Here is a 20,094-nt window from a genome sequence, read left to right as displayed (position 1 = left end):
GGGAAAGAGAGGGAGAGGGAGAGCTTTGATAGACAAAGGAAAAAGAAAAAGGTAGGGGGAAAAGTTATCCTGTTTTCATCCATCTCACCTGCATAATTCGCTGTGATAAATCAGTTGAAGCTGAGAGGTCAAAAGTAGAGTTTGTGATAAAACTAGGAGCAGAATCATTGGATTTGGCTTCTCAGTTGCAGAAGGCAGAGAAACAATAAATACAGAAAGATACAGCAGGTAAAAGGTAATAGTTAAATATAGTAAAAATGTGTTTCTGAATAAAGGCAAAAAAGAGAAATGTTTTCACAGCAAAATATTTGATGAAAAAATCCTCAAAATGTAAACAAATTCATGGGAAAAGTTTGATTTTTCTCTCACTGAGATAAATTCTTATGGTAAAAAAAAGGCAACAAATGTGTGTATTGTGGGGAAAAAAAAGTTGGTAATGTTTTTGGCTGTATATGTTTCAATAAAAAAAACCTCTTTTCTAAGACCAAACCAAGAACATGCTTTTTAATTTTTTTTTACCTTTATCACAGCTGTCCCCCGTGTATCCGCTGCTGCATTCGCAATACGGTTTCCCAAGTCCTGAAAGCCTGCATTTGCCATGTTTACACCTGATGGATTGGCAGGGGTTAAACAGCATTTCCTCTTCATCACAGAGGACTCCCCCATGTCCCTGCAGGCATTTACAACTGTATGAAAACGCATTGATCGGCAAGCAGGTACCATGCACACATCTACAGGGGAAACAAGCCCAAGAGAATAAAAATAAATTATTCATCAAAGTTCAGGCTAAGCAACATTAACTACAAATACTTTGGACTGTACTCAGAAGAAATTGCTTTTGTTTCTAATGGACTTTTTCAGTGAGATGCAGTGAAGTGGTTTATAATTGGTATGCAGGTTCACAAAAAACAAGCTGCAGTACAGAACTCTGTCTCACCAGAAAACAGCCACTGTAGATGTGTTATGGAAGGCTTTTAAAGGCCACAGTTATTAAAACCGACGTTTCCCGTCTACCTAAATTTTCCGCACACTTTTGAGAAGAACACAACAAAATCAAGCCCAAATGTAATCCGCTAGAATTAAGCAGAGAAGAAGGATACTCACCTGAAATTCTGGTTCTTGTATAATTTAAAAAAACCCCATATTGTCACTCATGAACTATGGGGTCCCAGCACAAAAACAGGTCAGGCACTTCCTAACTGAAACTTTTCTGACCCAGCAATGGCAGTTTCAAAGCTGAACACATGCTCCCCCCTCACATGCATGAGTCTGCATTGCCAACTGCCAGTAGCGTGGTCATATAATGTATGAGGCAGGTCTTCACTTCACTGAAAGCCAGCAGCACTCATCTAGTACTTATGCAGAAACTCACACTAGATGAGGTTGCATATTATCAAGTCTCACCCAAGTGATTAAACTAGCTACTCTCTCAGCTGAGCTTTGGTAAACATTTGTGACAGGCTCAATCTTGTTGTTAGACAAAAAAGGCTGTGATTAACTCATCTGCTGCATCTGCTACGTTCTGAGGTACAGTATGGGAACACACAGCTGGTCTTACTTCTCTTGACAGAGAAGTGGTGTTTCCCAAAAGGAGGATGTTTAATTACCTGTTCCTAGGTGTAAGCTGAAGATTGGGGGAATTCATCTTCTGAAAACATCACCAATGACTTGGAATAAAATCACTTCCCTTTGTTCATTTGGTGGCACAGGGTCAATAACTTTCTTCCTAGAAATAATGTTATTTTCTTTAACTGTTGTCTTGATACACAAGTGTTCTATCTACATACTGTTTCCTAGGGAGACCACAGTGAAGATTCTTCTGTAGGGAGGAATGCAATCCTGATGTTCAAGGTCACAGTCACCCTCCCTAATGTTTCTCCTCTCTAACGTTTTTCTGTCTGTGTGGTAAGATACCTGAGCCCACAACCTCCTTAATAGGTTGTGGCAGCCACCTAAATAAATATATAAATAAATAAATTAAAAGCTTTAGATTAAAAAAAAAAAATCCCAGTTGATCTAAAATAAAATTCTTTGTTTCAATTTGAAGATGGCAAAAATTCATATAAAATTGCATTTCATAGTAAAAGAAGAGTTCTGTTAAGAACAACATCTCATTTTGAAATTTTTTAGGTAACAGTCTGTATTTCTGGAAACTTTTTGCTCTGTACTCTACTCCTTCAGTACAGTAAGAAATTTGGTAAAACTGAAAAGAATGCACGACACTAACTTTGACAGACTTGCATTAACTATTTAAAACTGTCTCAGTTTATAAATATCAACAAGTTCCACTCCCCAGTGAAATCTACATTACAATTTTCCATCTGTACCCTTAATTCTATGCAAGTGCTTTAGGCATGGTGTAACTTGGAGGAAAAAGAGTATGGGAAGTCATTCTCATCACAGGATATCTAAATGGAAGGCACAACACATAGCCTCCATTCAGATATCCAGTTTGGGATTAAAAACTGCAAATATAAAACTGAACAAATAGCTTAAGCACCTCCAACTTCCCTATTATGCAAGAGTGTACTTTTGAAGCAACTATGTTCCCTAAAAAATTCCAAATTGTACCTGTGGTTGAAGTCTGATATTCCAAGACTGTTAGATTAAGCAATTCAAAATTGAAGGCTTGGACAGTATCACAAGGCAGATAGCTTTTGTTTAGTTTTCATTATGTTTAGCATTTGATCTGTTCACCATTTACAAAACAACCACTTTTAGGACATCTGATGTATGAAGTTACTCAGGTGACACTGACATCATGTCATATTCTATACAGGCTGTTTTAGATATCAAAGCAATCTGTGTCAGGATCTTTGGTAAAGTTCTGCTTGACTTAGAAGATGATTAAATCTTAGCTAATGCCAACTCTCATACTTTTGCTTCCACCTGTTCTTTGAAGCCCTAAATTTCATCTTCAGACTGTACTGAAAGGAACATCAAGCTAAGTGCAAACTCTTGGGCACAGTTTCATCTTATCTAATTTTAGGTACCTATGTCAGGCACCCAAGCTAGATGTATAATTGCCATAAGCTCCCCACACAGTCATGGAGAGAAACGAGCTTATCCAGAGGGTGATTAGACCACTTGAGGTCTAATTTACTCTTTAGAAATGTGTTTATTCCTTTACTGACTATAGAGCAAACTTTGGTCACTATGTTCCTAAGTGAAGCACCTAGATTTAGTTAAATAAATCTAAGCCTTAAGCCTTTTCATGGTGTGCAGGGATCTCTAAAAGATCCCCTACATTTTCAAAACAGAGATCACAGTGACAAGTCTGTTTCTCAGATAAAGTGGAATGTTATACTGTATTAGACAGACAAAATGTATATGTATTCAATAGACAGGATTTAGAGATGAATCAAGAAATACAGAATCAAATTCCCCAGGAACTAAAAAACAAAAAAACTCTCCTTCACTCCAAATAAACAATTTTGGTTGGGCTTTCTCTCCTAAAAGCTGTATACAGCTGAAACAAAACCAATACTTTCAAGACCTAACAAAATACTAATGTTGTGCTCACTTAATTCTATCCTTGATACGGCCTGTACCTGATACTTGCCAAGTTTTGTAATTTACTGCAAAAAGCACTCACTTTGGGTGCTGATATGTATAGTTATAAGAACCTATACAGAATCTAATTTTTCAAGGACACTTCAAAGAAATTCTTTGGGTTTTCTTATTATAGAACTTGATGGTTACAGTTCCATGTTATTTTTTACTCCCAAAGTATAAAATGCGATATACATCGCATTGGTATTTCTCAACCTGCTGTGACTTCCTTTCTTTATCTCTTAAGTTACTGTGAAAGAGGACAGGGTAAGAAGACAACCCATAAACAATGAAGTGCTATAATGATATGCCTCAAAAATTCACTGCTGTGGCTTTGGGAAGAGTTCAAAACTTAATAGCACTGAAAGAGTCCATAACCAATGTAAACAATGCTAGCTGCATTGTAAAGCATGCTAACTGGTGTATAAAGCTTTAAAGGGTCAGACTTTCCACACACACTATGTGAAAAGATCACTTTAACTTCATTTTATATGGGAGTTGAAAATCATCTTATTAGAATCTCTTAGCAAACTCAGGCCACTGGTCCTCAAAAGTTATCTAGGCGAGAGCTCTGAAAAAGCAGCAGCCAAAAGATCCAAGCAGGCTTACTTTAAAAAAAAAAAGAAAAAAGAGATATTTGCCAAACTGTAGTAAGGACAGTGGTAAGGGCAAACAGAATGACATCTTATTGCCCATGACCAATAAATCCTGAAGAACTTTGAACTTCTGAAGTTTCTGATCTTCTTGTGCTGGGAGGCCATGAGCCAAAAAACTGAATCTGTCTCTATAATAAATTTAAAAGATGAATATGCATAGATATTAATACTCTCATATATGCATATATACTTATCTTTCACTCTCTCTTTACACATACACATACACGACCCTCTCTATAAACATACATAAAATGCCCCACCTAAAATATTCTAGTCAAATCAGCAAAAAGAATTAGCACATACGGACTTAAACAGAAGTTTACCATAAAGGTAGATCTATTTTCCTGCTAAAACCTGGGGTACTGTGAAAATATAAAAATATTAGATATATCTATTGTATTAAGTTTTTAAAACATGTTAGAGGAGAATAATAATAATAATTGTATTTCCTCATTCTGTACAATTATAAATAAGCAAATAGATTTTTTTTGCCATTTGCAACTTCTTCTAAATGATTTTTGTACCAAATGTCATACCAACATTTGCATTGGTGTAACTCATTACAGAAGTAGCCCCTACAGAAGTATGTAAGAGCATATCCCAGGCTTCAGGCAGAACTTCAGTGAGATGTGTGTATCTGCTCCCCTGAAGTGGGGACTTTTCCTCATTTAGTTTATGGAAAGAATATACTATAACCTGGATGCTGTTTTCACTTTTACATGCCCAGGATATTTTGTTTCTTGCTGAAAATAGCATGAACTTTTATGAAAAAAATAGACATAACAGGAGACATATGCATGTTATACTATTGTTCTGTCTTAAGGACATACTTATTTCCAAGACATGGGTCATTAGTTTGTTGATCACAGAGGGGTCCAGTCCATCCTCCTTCACACTCACAGGAAAAGCCTGACTGGCTGGTAGCATGGCATGTTCCATGCACACAAACTTTCTTGTGACAAGGCTCACAACCTGGCAGAATTCCCACTTGCAGTGGCACATTTCTGAAGTCCTGGAGTTCGCTGTTGATATACAGATTACGGATGCAACCATGGAAGCTGGTGCCGTTCTGTCCTGGAGATTGGCGTAAAGCTGCTATGTTATTTTTCACAGGCATGCCTAGGAAATCAATAACAGCAAATAATCAATGTAATCTTTGGTAGAATTTTCTATACCATTTTCCCTGTTTTTTAAACATTTTTAAAGAAATATTTCTTCCTAATTAATTATTCTTAGATATTCAGCCTACAACCATGAGCAATGATCTAGTATTTGGAAATTGTCCTGTTGTCAAGCATGCATGTAAACCAGCTCCAGACCCGTAAGTCTCTAGGCCCAACTAGAGAGATGTATGTAGGACTTCATACAGGAAGCTCACAACTGTGAAAAGGTTCAGATACATGCCTGTTTTTGACCTAGTGCAATTAAGTCCAGAGTAGCATATAGTTTCTGAATCTTGGAAAAACAAAAGTTGTTGAAATGTAGCAGTTGATACATGATTTTTTGTAAGCTGCTGATACTCAAATCCAGAAGAATTTAGTAGGACCATCAATTTGGAGCTGGCATACATATTTCGAATGTGAAATTTTACTAGTGAAAATTCTTGGAAAGAAAAGTTCAACAGGTGGAGGTTCCATTACTTTCAAAAATATTTTTGTTCAGCATGTCTCTAAAACAGATTAATAAAAAAGCCACTCATAGTTTGCCATTACAGTTTTAAACAAAGATAGTCAATAATAACAATAATTGAACATCAAAATACTTATGTGTAGATATATCTAGATATGCAAATGCCCCTGATTTGACCATTTTCAGAGTAATTCCTCTGTTGTAGTCTATAATTGTTACAGGTGTAATTGGAGCAGGAGGTATATGCAATCCAGTTATCCTGTTGTGATCAGTTAATCATTTAAGACTAATTCGGAAGGAACATTACTGTTAAACATTGTTTCCTTATAAAAATGAAGTTTCTTCTACTCCTACCCCCTGTTTTTTTTTCCTTTTTTTTTTTTTAACTTATTCCCAACATATTGGCCTATATTAGTTAGTACTTAAGATATTACATTCAAAGAATTAATACACAAATGCCTAAATACCTCCTGGGACTAATGAGTAAGGGAAATCAAAGTGTACTGAACATTAGAAAAGGATCTGTTTACCTGAAAATAAATATGCTTATTAGCTGCACGGGTTTACTCATAGGCAAAAGTAACAATTTCCATTCCGGTACTTAGTAAGATAACAACCAGAGAAAGAGGTAATGTTCTGCATAGTTGCTCCTTAACCATGTAAACTGATATTTCTAATGGTTTTATATAGTTACTCTGAACAGTTAAGAGTAATGCAGAAGTGCTATGCAACCTAATGAAGTAGACCTGCCTTTCATTTAGAGGTTATTGTAATTTCATTTGTGCTAAGCTTCAGTGGTTATAGAAATGAACAATATTGCATCAATACTGCTGAAGAGCCTAATCTTCTTTGATCTTATCAGTTAAGTAAAATAGGGTTGGGACTATTATATTAAAGAACTCAGACTGTAAACAATCATTAGTTTCAATTTCCTATTCTCAAAATCCAGGGACAAGGCAGTCATCAAGGCCTCTTCACCCTGCTGTCTCCCTTGAAAGCAACACTCAGCAAATGTTTAGGCATATGGCCTGAGGTATCTAACAGCAGAATAGATGCACTGAATTTATCTATTGTAAAAATAAAAGCTGCGTAAAACTAAGTACACCAATGCAGTGCTAAATGAGATGTTATACTTGTAAGTGTCAGGAAATTTAGATATGATTTCTGGAAACCATATAAGCATGTATCACACCAGGTAATATGAAGTATATCACATGTGATTCAGAGAATTTTTTGTCTAAGATCTCTAATATGGAAGATATTTGGAAACACAAGCTTTTAGCCTATACACTTTTTGCTTCTTCTTGCAAGTTACCAAGTGTTAGAAGGCCAAAGTGTGTGCAAAAGCTGCTCATATTCTCTGGCAATATTTCCTAGATAATTTTTAGATAAAGGTTCTTTATCAGTTAGGAAAGAACTGCCACAGAAACGATGCAGACAAATATTTTAGCTCTATTTTCCAAAAGATAAGAAAGTAGTTCCTGTCCCCCTTTAAGCTTTTGGTCACTGAACCTGACTACAGGTAAATTACTAAATTACTGCTCAAGGAGGCAAATGGTAAGACCTCTATTAAATAGCAGTCATACAATAACACTGTCAAAACGAGTATCTCGTTCAGAAGCTGCTAGAACGGAGCAGCTACAAATGAAAAGCAGCTGATGCCCTACCTGTCTTAGAAATAGGGACTTCCGTGAAACAAGGTGCCGCTCTCAACTAGTAAAATATGCTCTAATTTCTGAGAGAAGAATGTTAAGTATCAGTGTGTGACCCTTTTGAAGAATTTTTGAGAAGAAACAGATTGGTCCTTAAGACTTCTTACAAAAAGCCATGGACTTTCAATATGATTTACGGAAATCTGTTATAGAAAGACTGAAAAATATTTAGCATGTGTATTCTGACCACACAAGAGAGCCATACAGTTGGAAAAAGGTCAAAAAAAAAAAAAAAAAATTGATTAGCACACTTTCTGTAAATATAAAGCTAAATTACCTCTTCCAAACCAACCCAAATATTGTGACCCAAGAATAATTTTGTCAAAAAAAAAAGGGGGGGCGGGAGGGGAGAGAGAGAGAGAGAGAGAGAATGAGAGAGAAAACCATGCAAAGGCTTGCTGTCAAGTCTGAATTTCATCCTGCCAGCTGAGGTGATGCTTACCAGAAATGCCATTTTAACAGGAAGGTGATGAGAGTAAGTGTAAGCTACATGATGATATAGGTGTCAAACTAAGACTTTGGCAAAGATAAAAATACTGCATAAAATCCTAGTGAGAATTTGAGTTCTTAACTGATGGAAATGTGTGATCGAATTCTCTAAAAATTCTAGATACAGTTGGATAAGAAAAAATTGAATGAATCTCAAAAAGATGGGCAATATAAAGATACAAGAGTGAAAGTTAACTGTCTCAAGAATTTTAAAGATCATAAATAGATAAACATAGATAAAGAACAGAAAAGTTTAGGAGCTGAATATCAATCTATTAGGGGTTTTTTTGCTTTATTTTGTAATAATGTGCTTCTAATAATGGTTTTCATTCTGTTTTGGACCAACATTTTCTATGACAGCAGAAATAATTGTCTGCTTGGAGACTGAATGTGAAGAATAGAAATAGAAGAAACACAGGGCCTCTCTAAAGAATATGCACTAGGATGAAAAAGACTTCTGCTCCTAGGAATCAAACCACTGAAGGAAAAGGTTATTCCCAAAAATTATTTCTTCTGATACTTCAAAATGATGATGCAGATTAATATGATTCTTCTAATGGAGACACAGATCTGCAAGGTGAAGAAGCAAGGAGGAGAACCACATGTCACAAATCAACAAGGAAGTGTTAGCACTGCACAGAATAAATGTTTATAGTTAGCAGTCTAGCCTCATTTCATTAAAAGGTGCCCAAAACAGACAGCGGGATCATTCTGCACTAAGCTCAGCTTTCAAGAAGTAGTAAAATTGGCCTTAGCAGTCATTAAATAACAAACTGATGTTGACAATACAAGTAAGCAAGCACACAGTGTCTTATTAGAATCTAGGACCATCTTCTCCTTCCAAAAAATGTGGCATAGGACACTATGTAAACAACACTGCAGAAGTGATACACATGAAAAAAATGCAGATGTGCTTCCACAGGGCCATGCTGCTTTGAAGATTCATGATATGAAGCGATTTTAAAGGCAGCTCATGCGTTTCATAATTTTAATTCTTTTCTCTGGTGGTATGGGGAGTGATGACTAATGTTGAATCTGAAAAGATTTGACAAAAAAGCTGAAGTGTTTCAAGGAAAGAATGGGGATTTTCAGAGACAAAAGTCAACTTACCCCTCATCACTTGTAACTGAGGCACTTGTTACACCAGTTTTATAGGAGAAATAGACTATTCTTGGTCTGAATCAAAGCAGCTTCCTGTTTTTCTTTCCCATTAAAGATAAATCTAAGCAGCTACCCTGAGCTTTTGTATATATTTAGAAAGAGGATAAATAGCACCTTTGCTAGAGAAAATAGGCATCTCACAAATGTACTACTGGAAGCATAATTTTTTGCAAGGAGGCAAGATGTTCAAGTCTAAAAACCTATTCTCAGACACAAAACAGTTTTTAAGAATTAGACAAAATGAAAAAGAAAGTAGGTATTCTTTCAGAATAGAATCTGAAAGATTCTGAAAGAACAGATCAGAAGGAGACTCCTTAAATGTCTCCTAGAAGAGCGTAAAGTTAAACTAAGTAGGAGATGAAGATTGGTAGATCATCAGCAGTATTTAAAAATCACGCTGAATCTCTGATCACTAAAAACTTAGACTTGCTACCAAGGACAGTAAGAAGGCACAAAGTAGTGGCTGAAGTTTCTGACTCTTTTACTAGGTTATGCAGGCCCATCAGAAATTCAACAGAAACTGCTGGTTAAAACAATGGGCTTGAATCCATAGTTCTACAGAGCAAATTGCAGCAAATGATCAAAAATGTTTCAAATAGTTTATCTCCACAATTACCTACTACCAGTTTTACTGAAACAAAAAATTCTTTCTTCTCAAAACAAAACAAAAAACCCCAAATCCTGCCATATACTGTGAGGCAACTGTCCAGTTGGTTCCCCTCTTACCTAATGCCATAACTCCTATCAGCCCTAAGCAGTAAGATCTCCAGACAGAAATTATTCTTCATGTCTTTATACCTTGCTATCGTTTCCTGCAGATACGTGTGCAGTGAAATAGAAATGTAAAACATGACTGAAACAGAATGCTACCATGCTACACCTTCTGAATAGGCATTACTGCATCCTCAGGAAGCTAAACAATGTTAAACACACTTCTTCAGTACAATAAAAAGCTACATAACAGTAGAAAATTACAGAATTTTACAGTGGACATCAAATATCCGTACTGATAAAAAAGCAACAGTGCAGTTTGAGGACATACTATTTGTTAAAATTACAACTATTGAGATTAACTGCTGAAGTTTCATCTTAAGGTGTTATCTCAATGAATAAGTCTCTTACCGTATATTTATTAATGTATGTTACCAGAGTAAATTAGCTATGATACTGTGATCCTCTTACCTCCTACATAGAGCGGAGAATCAAAATTCAGAGTGGATTGCTTGGACAAATTGGTAATTATCTTGGGGCTTCCTCCATCAATAGATAAAGACAGAATCTGATCCATAGCTAGCAGCTCCACAATGTGGAAATTGCCATCATTAATAGTTTCCACACTGTAAAATAAACATTAATATTAATTTTAAACAATTGATGGTTTGGTTAGAACAGGTTTTGGTCAGAACAGGTTTTGGTCGTCTTCTCCTTGAATAGTTAATACAGCTTCAGAACAGAACTTCTCCAGGAGTGCAGTCTCCTGAAAGCTAGATTTTAAGCAAGAACATGCATGTATGCTTAAGAGCTAATACAATATAATATCCCATCAATAACACTCTATTAATAATACATATTGTAAATTATTAGCCCTTTTTCATTCAAGTTATTCCTGTCCTCATCAAGTAACGAACTGTGTAAATATAGATGTTATTCTAAACATCAGTTAAAATACATTTACTAGGCAAGAAGCCGAACACAAAAAAAGTTTAAAGTTCTTCTGCAACAATGATCAAAGGGCTGGAACACCTCTTCTATGAAGAAAGGCTGAGAGAGCTGAGGTTGTTCAGCCTGGAAAAGAGAAGGCTCCGGGGAGACCTTATTGCATATGCAATACTTTCAATACTTAAAGGGGGCTTATAAGAAAGATGGAAAGAGACTTTTTACCAGGGCCTGTAGTGATAGGACAAAAGGTTTTAACTGTTTTAAACTAAAAGAGGGTAGATTTAGATTAGATAGAAGCTATAAAGTAAAAGAAGATGACGTAAAGAAGAAGTTCTTTAATATGAGGGTGGTGAAACACTGGGACAGGTTGCCAGAGAAGTTGTGGATGCCCCATCATTGGAAATGTTCAAGGTGAACATGCATGTATGCTTAAGAGCTAATACAATATAATATCCCATCAATAACACTCTATTAATAATACATATTGTAAATTATTAGCCCTTTTTCATTCAAGTTATTCCTGTCCTCATCAAGTAACGAACTGTGTAAATATAGATGTTATTCTAAACATCAGTTAAAATACATTTACTAGGCAAGAAGCCGAACACAAAAAAAGTTTAAAGTTCTTCTGCAACAATGATCAAAGGGCTGGAACACCTCTTCTATGAAGAAAGGCTGAGAGAGCTGAGGTTGTTCAGCCTGGAAAAGAGAAGGCTCCGGGGAGACCTTATTGCATATGCAATACTTTCAATACTTAAAGGGGGCTTATAAGAAAGATGGAAAGAGACTTTTTACCAGGGCCTGTAGTGATAGGACAAAAGGTTTTAACTGTTTTAAACTAAAAGAGGGTAGATTTAGATTAGATAGAAGCTATAAAGTAAAAGAAGATGACGTAAAGAAGAAGTTCTTTAATATGAGGGTGGTGAAACACTGGGACAGGTTGCCAGAGAAGTTGTGGATGCCCCATCATTGGAAATGTTCAAGGTCAGGTTTGATGGGGCTTTGCGCAACCTAATCTAGTGGCAGATGTCCCTGCCCCACGGCAAGGGGGGGTGGAACTAGATGATCATTAAAGGTCCCTTCCAACCTAAACCATTCTGTGATTCTAATGTTATTTCAGGATATTATTTGCGTGTATGTATCCTACATGTTGCATAGTATTGGGTTTACATATTTTGCAAGTCTGAAGGCCTGAGTTGACTCCAGTGATATATAAACCTACTATTTCATGGAATATGGAACTGCATCTAACCTTAGTCCAGACAGCTCCACTGACGCTAGCAATAACGTAATTTGTTATCTTTATTAGGCGTGATTATTTCTGTGTGTTCAGCTTCTGGCTAGTACAGTGAATACTGTATTCATCTTTTTTTCTTGCCTACATATAGCATTTCCTTCTGCTTACTAACAAGATATGAACCCACTAGTAGGAGAATGCCCGAAGGGTGTCATGCAGAAAAGGCTTGCTTCAAGCATGGTGCTTATGCTGTGTAAGGGCAAGCCTACACATGTTACTGGGTACAAGAAATGGCTGCCTATGCTTACCAGTCTCAATATCTACACAGCAAATCTTTAAGTGTAGAGTAACTACTCTGCACTTGAACACAGTTTAAGTACATCAGAGAAGGAAGAATATTATTACTCAATGCTCGGCCTGAATATATCGTTGTACTTACATTACTTCTAGCCCATTTTCCACTGGAGAATTAAGAGCTGAATGTATGGCTGCATGGAAGTTATGACAATGAGCTATAGTCCAGAGACGAAACATTATAACCATTCCCATGAGAGCCTTTATTTGCTTCAGGGCACTATCAAATAAGTGAGCTTAAGCCTTTGAAAAAAGTTATTTAAATGAACCAATTGTATGATAGCCTGAGACGGACTGAACAGTCATACAGTCAGTTAGCTCTTCTCATTAGGAAAGCAGCATAGCTGAAAGGGATTAGCTTCCTAAATCTCAAGGCAAAAATCAAGCAAATTACCTTATAACATCCTTAGCGATGTTTTAATTAACCTAACTGCTTTTGTCCTGGAACAGATCAGAAGCACTCACATGGTCGTTTACAGCTGTGACACATTAAATAGCTTCTTAGCTATTTATTACCAACTCTAACTATGTGGACAGGCTCAGCTCAATATGGATAAAAGATCTGCATGGTAGCATGCGTGCTTTACATAAACTCAGCTCTATGTGAAAGCGCAAACACAGAACAGAGCAGACACTGGCAGAAGAAACACTTTTCAGGAGTGGGCAGGAGGGGAACTGCCAGGTTCCATGGGGGGAAGGAAAAGGTCAGGGTTCATCATTCCTAAAGAGTAAGGTCTATTCAAGGTATGAAGAGGTTTGTTTGTTGTGATCAAGCAACAAGAAAAGTGCCAGGATTAATTTATTTAACACATTTCAATGAATCCGGGAAAAAAGTTGTGCTAAGAAATCAAAATGCATATGACTTTTTGACTTAAGTAAGCAGGAAACCCTAATATAATGTTCTTGTCCCAAGGAAACTTATGTTATTTTACAACTTATTAGCCTTTCACACAATAGTATTTAAAAGGATGAGAGCAACACAGAACATGCATTTTTAAAGCAAGAGGTCATTCCAGGGATGTATAAAACATAACGTGTAAAGGGAATGTGTCTCTGTTAAGAGTGATATTAAAAGCTTCTAGTTTAAACTGTTTTACTGGTAAAAATTTACTGCGGAAAGAGGAGCCCTCCTAGGTAAGGGTGGTTTAAATTAAAGGGGAAATAAACACTAGGCATATCTGTGCAATATTTCCTGCCAATGCACTTATATTACTTCTAGCCCATTTCCCACTGGAGAAATGAGAGCTGAATACAGAGATCCTAATGAAAAGCTATAAGAAAAACTGATTTAAAGCTTCTGGAACTCTGTAGAAGAATAATTATTTGGGAAGAAATATTCCCATATTTCCAATAAATATATGATGAAAACTAGTTTATAGAATGAAAAGGTTGTTTTTGTTTAAAAAACATTTAACATTTAAAAATGGACGTCCAGACAGAACAAAACCCAAGTGGATCAACTTTTCCCGAATAACCATCTCCAATGAATTAATTTTCTTTATTGGTCTTGGCACTGCCATCATCTCATCTTGTTACTCAGATTGACAGATGAGTGCTTTTGGGATGATGGCTCTTTCTGCAGTCAATTCCCGTTGGTAAATCCGTTCGCATTCACTCTGCACAGCTAGACTGCTGTTATTGTTGATTCTCCATATTTATCATGATTAAATCATCTGTTTGTAACTTTGTTTTGTTGCTACTGCAAGCACCTCTGTAGGCTTTACAGCTCCCATTTGACTCCTTTTCAACACACCATTTCTTGACTGCCGTTTATATTATAAAACTTCTATTTGAATCTCTCTATTGGCTGTTTTTTTTATTTTGGCCTCTGTTTCAGGCATCTCATCATTGTTCAGGGAAGTACGACTTGTCTTATTCTTTTTCCTATACATTTCCATGAATCTCCACTTCCTTAATGAAATTTGTAAATCTCTTGATAAGCTTCTCAGTTTTAAAATTTTCTTTCTGTCCTTCTCACTGTAATTAACTTCCCATCTTAGTTTGCAAACTATCTACCTTGTTACCAAATCGTTCTTAAACCTCATTGTTCTTAAACATTATGAGTTAAAATGCTCTTTTGTCTTCTTCATATCTCTCTGATAAAACATAATACATGAACTTGTTTTCTTTTATAATTCATCACGTATTTGTACTGGGTCTGGCTGGGATGGAGTCAATATTCTTCATAATAGCTGATATGGTGCTGTGTTTTAGATCTGTGACTAAAACAATGATGATAACACACTAATGTTTTAGCTATTGCTGAATAATGTTTGCACAGTGTTAAGGCCTTCTCTGTTTCTCACTCTGCCCCCCGAGTGAATAGATTAGGGGTGCGCATAGGTAACAAAGGTGCAGAAAGACAACGTACAACGAATGGGTGAAAAGAGCTGAAAAAGGGCAGGAAATGCCACAAAGATCCAAGGAAGGTGAAACAGTAAGAACTGGAAACAGGGATGGCTGGAAACAAAAGTTAGAAAAATAGGAATAGGTTGGAAATGATGAAGGGATTAGAGTATAATGTGTAAAAGATTCTGTGCTACAACATATTCCTTTCTAGAATCTGAAATAGAAATTAAATAATATCTAATTTGTACAGTGATCACTAGATGCACAAACATATATACAAATGTGAAAATGTATATATGGCTTCCAACATACGCACTTCCCTGAAGGGCAAAAGACTTCATTACAGTTGATCTCAGTACCATTACATGACAATTTTCAAATATCTCCTAGAAACTCAACATCATGCTTATTTGAAATGAAAGGGAGGTTGTTAATAATAATAATAACAATAACAATAACAACAACAACGGCAACAACAACAACAACAACAACAATAATAATAATAATAATAATAATAATAAAGTGTGTATCTGCTTCACTAAACAACCATGTGACCCTGTTACACTTCACTACATTTCCCATCCCCTTCTTCACTGCACCTGCATTCTCCACTCGTCACATAATTCAAAACAGTTGATCAACTATGTAGGGGAGAAGCTTCTAATTGTTCTGTAACACTAACCTAATTGGGACTGTTTGTTAATTGATTACTTTGTTATTAATCCCTTCTACATTTACGGTTTTTAATTTTACCTGTGTGAGTATTGTTTTCCAATCTTTTTCTAGAAAACTAGAATGGACAAGTGTGAATTATCAGTATGGTTTTTTTTTTAATAATATAAAGAAACTGTCAAAATAAAAATCAACAAAAATAATTAAACTCCTGACGAAACAATCTAAACTTCTTCTTTAGCACTAGCTCAGATAGAAAAGAAAAATAATCTTAATTTGAATTGTAGTCATTGAGAAAAGTGAATGTTTCATGCAATTTTAAATTTGTGTTAAATACTTCAATCTCCTGTAAAGTCAAATCCTATTTGTAATATATCTGAAAATTCATGCAATTAAAATACATATACTATTTCCACGTTAAACCATTTAATGGAATTGTAAAAAAACCTTATGAAATACATATTGCATCAGAAAATAAAAGCAACCTTAAGATGCTTATTGTAAAAGGCTATGTTTTTACTAAACAACTTTATTTTGTATTTTATAGGAAGGACTTTTTTGCTGTGGAATGCTTTTAGTAATCCGCTAAAACCACAGTTCCCTTGGTGTTATTACCTAACAAAGTTTAGTATTATTTCCCTGCTATATAAACTTAAGCTTTTGATTTTATATTGCCATTTGAGTGCAATCATTTCTAAAAATAATTTATTAATAGAGTGCAGAACAATGTCAGCTCCTACAAACTCCAGCAAGTAAGTATACATTAGATATAATTTTACAACACAAAATGTGTAAATACAGCAAAAAGACGACTGAAGGAAAACTCATTTAACACTTCCCCTTTACTTCTGAATGTATTTGTAGCAACAATAGGGCAATCAAGGCCAAGAAGCGATGCCTGTTGTCTTTTTGCTCACTTTTGCAATGCCTGTCTGCATATTCTTGAGAAGTTACATAAAACCTCCCTGGAAATTCAGGTGGTAATTTTTCAGAGAAATTTGACTTTAAAAAACCCTGAAAAATTATGCTCCAAAGCAGATGTGGATTCTGTCTCTTAATGACTTTGGAAGCAAGAAACGTTTCTTTTTCAAGGGTAGTGCCTTTTTTCGGAATCAAGTTTTTAGCTTTCTCTTCGCTTACCAGGGAAAAGTCTCACATTATATGACTGCCTAACACAGAAGAGAAGAGAAACTTCCATTTCATTTCTGCTTTTGCAGTATAGTTCTGCACTTTACCCTGCACACTAGGAAATTATTTGGCAGTAACATCATGGAAAAAACTCCACTTCCACACAAATGTATAAATATTCTGCTGAAAGCTAACTGTTACTCAGTTTTAATGGATCAAATATATATTATCTTTCTGACACATCTGCATTAGAGTTATTTTCCAAGCCAAATCATGTCTTTTGGCAATAGGTTTTAAATGTCTGACAAGACATTCATTTGCATCTATTTCTTTTAACCATCTATTCAAAAATGTGACTTTGATATAAGGAATTAATACATGTTTTGTTTCAGTTAGAAATCTGTTTCATCTAGGTTCACCTGTAAATAGCAGAGGCTGGATAAGATCCTGTGTCATAACTGACCCTCACTCTACCCCGGTACAGCTCTACCGCTATATGATCTTTATCGCCTTTGTAGAGCAGGATCCCGCTGTCTTCATCTGTGGCAATCTAGTTAAAAGAAAGAAACACTTAGAAAGAACTAAAAATAAATATTAAATTAAAATGCTGTATCAAGTGGATTTCTGAATTTACTACCATAGCCTATTACTTCACTATAAATTTTTTCCTTGAAGGACAACCTGACAAAATTCTTTCTCTTCCTATCAATAAGCCCATCTACTTCAATATGAATATAGACTTATTCCAGTGACTCTTCTAGATTTTTAGCTCAAACTGTGAAAAGCTCTTTAAGCGAGCCAATACAACTTTGGCTAATTTTCCACACCACGAAAAGTCATTTACACTCTTTTCCAGATCAGAATCTACAACACAAGCAATCTTACCTGTAGAGTGATATTGGTTTGGGGACGTATCTTAGCTGAAGGGATTTGTAGATAGGATTCTTTGTTGACAAAGTTTATGCTGATCAGCTTTTCACATTTCTCACCCTGGTAGCCTGATAAACACTGACAGATTGGTTCACTCTCTTTTATGATACACTGGGCTCCATTTTGACATTCATAATTATCACAAGGGCTGGTGCGAGGTAGAACCATTGGTGGTGAAAACTCACAAAACAAGCCACTAAATACAAACAGAAAAAATTAGTATTTCCACAAAAAAAGCAACTTTGACAAAAGACATACATGTTTGTACTGTCTTCGGGTCTTTCTCACCTGTATCCTTCTGGGCAAATACATGTATATCCATTAACTGCATCAGTACACTGCGCTCCATTTTTACATTTGTTGTCCTGGCAGTCATCAAAGTCAATATCACAGTGCTCACCTACATATCCAGGTGTGCAATCACATCTGTGAAACAGGAAAGCAAGTGGGATAGCACAGTGCCTTTTAACAATACAGTGTGCTCATGACAAAGTTAAGGAACTACTGAACTGTTTAAAAGTCAAGAAAAAAAATGCATTACGGTGACTTTGTGTGTAAAGACTATGTAGCTTAATCATGTTATTATACAGGGAATCTACATATGTAATGAATACAGGTTTGCTAGTTACACATGGTTACGCATCTGCCATTATATTGAAGAATTGTGGTTTCAATCTAGAGAGCCCTCATGAATCATTCTGACAGTTGTTCTTGGAATTTATGAGTAATGCAGAATGTTACAGGATGTTGTAAGTGGCTGCGAACACTAAAAATAATCAATATGCTTAGTTGTTGAAACCAAGACAAATAATCCAAGGCTTGTATTATACTGATGGATATTTTCTTTGTCAACTGAACGGGTATGAATGGACCAATGCTCCATTTATACAGTTTAGAGGTTATGCATAAATTTTTTCCCTTGAAGTTCCTCTAGCCTGATTTACTGTAAATAGCTCCATAGTTAGTGAACTAACAGAAGTCTCAAAACACATCCTCTGCCCTCCCTGAGCCCCCACTGAACTAGCAACAGCATATCCTCAAGATATGTAACCTCTTTTTTTTGGTTTTGTTTTTTTTTCCCCCATGCAACTCTCATTGTTAATGCTAGTGGCATTTCTTCAGGGAATTCTCATATATTAGACTGAGTGAATGCCCAGAACTCTGTGAAAAATGAATGGAAAAGATTACAAATTCATGCATCCACATGATTTTTTTTTTTTTAAATGAAGATGTATGTAATTGGTTTCATTAGATCTTGCGATTTCCTCCTTGGTGTTGTCTGTTTTAGTATCTAAAATTTGCTCTAAAGTGCCAACAGTGATTTTAAGTAGCTGTGTAACTTTAAATTAAGTACTTCAATCAAATGTCTCAATTTTTATTCAACATATATGAAGAAGAATATGAATAAGAAAAGAGAAAAAAGAATATAAAGCACACTATTAAAAAGCTGACTGAGATACATGCTTGAAGTTACTGCATGTGTTATTTTCTGATTTAAAATCTCAGAAAGTAACATGGAAGATTAATGAACTAGGCAGTAAAGTATAAGATGCCAAACTAGGTTTACTCAAATGGCGTGAAGAAAATAAACATAACACACAACAATTTAAATGCAAAGTTTTCTATTTTCCAGTTGAAAAATATCAACTTCATTTCATGTTTATTTGAATATTAAATATATTTGACTATTTTTTGCCATATTTTAAATAAAATGTCATTTCATAAGTAGTAGGAATGATAATAAGAGCATACTGTGCATAAAACAGGTGCTCATAACAACAGTTGAAAGCTGCAGGTTTCCTGTATTTATTAACGTAAAGCCTATTAAAAACACTTTAAATAGTGCATACTAATTAAGTATGATAAGGATATGGTATAATTAAAGATTAGTTTTCCTGGGGATGGACTTCTTTAGACTGTACCTTCCAGTGTGCCTTCCTAATAATCTCTTTCACAATTACTTCTCAGAAAGCAGTATAATTATTCCACTTCAACTAAATGCAATTATTTTCCTACTGTCCAAGCTACTAAAAGGGTTTTATATAGACTGTCACATAGACTAACTGCTCTACTCTGCGTTCCTCTTTAAAATCTGACTGGAATTAGAACTGTTAAGGATCAGTAAAATTCAGTAAAACATATTTAAGATAATAATGTAGATCTACATGAAAATAAGGGCCTATTCTGCTGTAATGCTTGATAATAACTGGAATTAGTATTTTGAGAATAGAACTTGCTTCCACCAAAACAAAAGGAAAAGAAGTTAAGCAGGATAAAAAAATAGAAATTTAGACTCAGTTGGACTGTGACAATATTTTAGACTTACTTGTATCCTTTGGGTGTCAAGATACACTTTGAGTCATGCTGGCAAGGATTCAGGTTTTGAGCACAGAAATCTAGTTTCTCCTCACAGAGCTCACCTGAAATGTAATGTACGCTGTCAGTGAAAATATCACAGTGACCTGAAAATACCTGTTTCTATTTTAAAAGTATCTGCTATAACTTTGTTAAACTGAAAAATGCATACTTCATGATATAATAATAAATACTACCTTTATAATAAATA

General features: G+C 35.4%; 1 protein-coding gene across 1 annotated transcript in view; it reads right to left on the bottom strand.

Moving 5' to 3' along the window:
* Window positions 1-19,948, bottom strand: part of LOC104084356 (slit homolog 2 protein-like) — a gene marked incomplete at its 5' end in the record, with an annotated part of 22,366 nt that extends 2,418 nt beyond the window's left edge. The window contains 7 exons of the mRNA XM_009588165.1: window positions 520-731; window positions 5,039-5,327; window positions 10,382-10,536; window positions 17,018-17,148; window positions 17,484-17,724; window positions 17,817-17,954; window positions 19,855-19,948. Coding sequence (XP_009586460.1) covers window positions 520-731; window positions 5,039-5,327; window positions 10,382-10,536; window positions 17,018-17,148; window positions 17,484-17,724; window positions 17,817-17,954; window positions 19,855-19,948 — 1,260 coding nt within the window. The remainder of the gene's footprint in view (window positions 1-519; window positions 732-5,038; window positions 5,328-10,381; window positions 10,537-17,017; window positions 17,149-17,483; window positions 17,725-17,816; window positions 17,955-19,854) is intronic.
* Window positions 19,949-20,094: the final 146 nt, after the last annotated feature.

Source organism: Fulmarus glacialis, unplaced genomic scaffold (assembly GCF_000690835.1).
Source record: "Fulmarus glacialis isolate BGI_N327 unplaced genomic scaffold, ASM69083v1 scaffold1472, whole genome shotgun sequence".
Classification (NCBI taxonomy): domain Eukaryota; kingdom Metazoa; phylum Chordata; class Aves; order Procellariiformes; family Procellariidae; genus Fulmarus; species Fulmarus glacialis.
The sequence above is the reverse complement of the archived record's forward strand: the minus strand, read 5'-3'. Positions and strand labels throughout refer to the sequence as shown.